We start from the raw sequence: 3,387 nt of genomic DNA, 5'->3' as shown, positions 1-3,387 counted from the left end.
GCTGTAGTTCGTGCGTTGGGCCATGCAATGCGGATGGGAGGGACGCTCCAGATGGATCGTAGGTATGGAGATGGGAGGCGTCGACTTGATCCTAGTCGTTATGAGCGTATCGATATATCACTCTAGCCCCACGCTAGCTTCCCGAGAAGCGGAAGAACGTCGGCATCATCTCATGACCGACTCACGACGCGGAGCGAAAGTACAAAGGGAATCCCAGAGCCCATAAGCAGGCATGTGGGATTCAGGGAGCTCTGGCATTGTTCAGAGTACAGATATCCGCCCAGGGAATGATGAACGCCAGCCTCGTGTCCGGTCCGAGCTCTGCTCACGGTGGGAAGAAAGGGCACTGAGGTAGACGCCCGCCTAACGGTGTATGATCTCACCGCAAGCAAAGGACAATAGAGGGTCTCTCCGAAACCTTCATGAGCTAAAGGATCCGCTAGTGAAACTTCTCCCGCTTGATCGGAGGCCGCGGTGCCAGAGCTTCATTATGTGCCGAGGGCGCAAACGCCCACGGGTCCCCCCACTTCCTTCCTTCGGACGGGACGAAGCGCAGAGATATAGAGTGCTGCCTAACGGCATCCGCTAGCACCAGCTTCTCGACTTCCGACGCATCGGAATCCAGCGACGCGCTCGACACAGTAATCTGTGATGTTTCCCAGGGCCCCTGGGGGCACCGGACCTGACGCATGAGGTCAGACGGGCCAAATATTGTCGGACAAAGGGCGGAGAGCGCGCCGGGTCATGCTTGCGCCCACCGCCCGTCGACGGCGGCGTGCGAGGGCGTTGTGGCGTCACATGCGCATGCGGGGGAGATCGAATATTTACAGCTCCACATGCTGCTCGATTCCCGCGAGGCTTTCCGGGGGTTCAGACGCCGGCGAAAACGCCTGCCGTAGAGTGGACGGCGTAAACCCCGGGGATCGATGTTCCTCGTCGCGCTCGTGCCGCAGTGCACCTAAGTGCCTTGTACAGTCGCATGACTTAATGCTAAGGTTCGCAAGCTTGGTAACCGAGTGCCCATGCTAGCGGCCGGATGTCTGAGGAGAGGCTACGATCGCGGCAGAAACACCGGCAGCAATGCTTGCGCATCCGAAGCATAGCAAGCATATCGCCGCGAAGGATAAGGGAAACGAGTGCCCCTCTGCTCTGTAAGGTAGCAGGAGCTCGCAGCTCGTACAATTGCGGGCGTCGAACAAAGCTATGTGACGCCCATATCCTCGCATTTCGGTGGCACAGGTTCACAGGGCAAGTGTTCTGAAGCGTTTGTCTGCAACGCGAAGCGTCCATGCAGGCGCACAAGCCCGGCTTCTAGACAGCCTCCCGAGCTCGAGGCTCTGCAGATCTCGCTCGATATGTGCAAGCGGCCCATACGCTCCCACCCTGTGCGCATCTTTTCGCGCGCTCGTAGCCACCGTGCGACGTCGGCGCCCATCCGATCTGTTCTGCTGGTCCCCCCTCAGGTGTGCCTGTGCGACGCCGACTCCGGGGAGATGCGGTGTCTGGGGCTGGCAACAATCGTATATAGGGCCTGGCCGCGGAGGGGGGGAAACCAACCAACCCGCCAAGCCAGACGTCAGCCTTCTGCCAGACATTGTCCCCACACCTGCAGCCTTAAGCAGCCCACTCGCCGCCCACTCGCCGCCCACCCGTATAACCGCACGAAAAGATGTCCACCTCCTCCGCATACGCCGCCCTCCTGGCCACGTTCGCGATGCCCGCCAGCGGCGCACACGACGCACACGCAGCACACGCAGCACACGCAGCACACGCAGCACACGCAGCACACGCAGCACACGTCCCGCTGCACACCCTCGCCGCGCCCGCCGTCACGACGTTCGAGCACACGAAGCGTGCGGCCGTGTCGCGCCCGAGCTCGCCTGGCCCGCGCACGCGCGCACGCACACACCACAACAGCATCAAGGCGAGCGCGGACTCGTACGCCCCTGTGTTCTTCTGAGCACCAGCCCCCGCCCCCTGCCCCCCACCGCCCGCCGCCGCCGCCCCGCCCCGCCCCGCCACTGGCACTGCAACCGTCGCAGCTGCCACTGCACCGCTCTGCATGCCCCTAGTACACGACGAGCACCGTGTGGATCCGAGGGCTCTTGCTTCTTCGGCATTCGGTGTCTCGGACACCCGCTGGGCCTCGTCGTCGCTCCGATGTTGCGAGCCCACGCAGCACACACCAGCACATCGTATCGCCCGTCTTTGGCTTGCGCTGCGCCTTCGGTCCCGAGGCCGAGGCGCAGCGAGCAAGACGGCATAACTTATCAACTTGGGAGGGAGTCGTAAATTATCGGATGTTGAGAGTGGTTAGCCGAAAGTTATGGGAGAGGGTGCGTTTGTCTGCATGAACACTCTTAGCATAATAGGACATGTGCATCTCGTAAGACAAGTACAGTATCTGTTGTAATAGCCCCCAGCTGTAGTTCTCATCCTAGTCACAAGTTTACCTTTAGTAGTAGTATATATTCCGTCAACTGGTAATCAACATTCTGCTACATCTGAAAGGGACGTCAGGAAGCTAGCAGTCGTGTGCCGTTGCAACCCTGCACAAGACACGCACAAGATCTCGCCCAGCCCATCAGATAACATGCACCGCGCGAGTAGATCCAACCAGCCATAACGAACAACAACGCAGCAGAACAACGGGACACTGCGCCCAAAAAAACCCTACAGACCCTTCCTCCCAACGAGCCCCTCCTTCGCACTGCGCCTCGCCCTCAACACCCTCTCCTTCTTCAGCGGCGCAGCAACAGCCTTGCGCTTTACGACCTCCGTCATCTTCGCGCGCGTCGGCACCTTCCCCTCCTCCAGCTCCAGCTCCAGCTCCAGCGCACCCGCACCCGCCCTCGCGTCATCCGTACGCTCGGCGCTGGCCTTCTTCTCCTTCTGCGCCGGCCTGCCGCCGCCCCCGGGCGCAGACTCCGCCGCATCAGCCTGCTGCTGCTGCTGCTGCTGCTTCTGTTGCTTCTGTTGCTTCTGCTTCTTCTGCCGCTGCTGCTGCTGCCTCGTGCGGGGCGGCACGGCGGCGGCGGCGCCCCCGGTGGCGTCGTCCGCGGAGGCGTCCGTGGCGCGTGCGGGTGCTGACGAGGTGGCAGTCGGGGGCCCGGGGTTGGCCTTGCTCTTGCCCTTCTTCTTCTTCTGCGTCTCTGGCGCCTGCGCCGGGGCTTCTTCTTCTTCTTCGTCTGCAGGCGCGGCGGGTGCGGCGGGTGCGGGTGCGGACGGGGTCGGGGTCAGGGGCGCGGCGGGCTTCGCTCTGCTCTTGCCCTTCTTCGTCGCGCCGAGCGTCTGCGCGGGGGCTTCTTCGGGCGCTGCTGCGTTCTGTGCGCTCTTTGGTGTTTTGGGTGCGGAGGGCGCAGGCGCGGGCGCGAGGGAGGCGGGGGG

General features: G+C 62.5%; 2 protein-coding genes across 2 annotated transcripts; one reads left to right on the top strand and one right to left on the bottom strand.

The window, feature by feature from the left end:
* The first annotated feature begins 1,554 nt into the window (after positions 1 to 1,554).
* Positions 1,555 to 2,506, top strand: PHACADRAFT_265314 (uncharacterized protein). The gene has a single exon (XM_007401711.1). The coding sequence runs from the start codon at positions 1,670 to 1,672 to the stop codon at positions 1,958 to 1,960; it is 291 nt and encodes a 96-aa protein (XP_007401773.1). The 5' UTR covers positions 1,555 to 1,669; the 3' UTR covers positions 1,961 to 2,506.
* Positions 2,507 to 2,673: 167 nt separating this feature from the next.
* PHACADRAFT_201407 (uncharacterized protein) lies at positions 2,674 to 3,324 on the bottom strand (the record flags this gene model as incomplete). The annotated part of the gene is made up of 1 exon (XM_007401710.1): positions 2,674 to 3,324. A coding segment is annotated over one exon (651 nt), but the record flags the coding sequence as incomplete, so codon positions are not given.
* Between the last annotated feature and the right edge of the window lie 63 nt (positions 3,325 to 3,387).

The sequence above is a fragment of the Phanerochaete carnosa genome, assembly GCF_000300595.1.
Source record: "Phanerochaete carnosa HHB-10118-sp unplaced genomic scaffold PHACAscaffold_13, whole genome shotgun sequence".
NCBI classification, from domain to species: Eukaryota; Fungi; Basidiomycota; class Agaricomycetes; order Polyporales; family Phanerochaetaceae; genus Phanerochaete; species Phanerochaete carnosa.
This window is presented reverse-complemented; position numbering and strand designations above follow the sequence as displayed.

Excerpts from the sequence above, each read along its gene's own strand:
- PHACADRAFT_265314 (XM_007401711.1), top strand. The coding sequence starts at position 1,670 with ATGTCCACCTCCTCCGCATACGCCGCCCTCCTGGCCACGTTCGCGATG.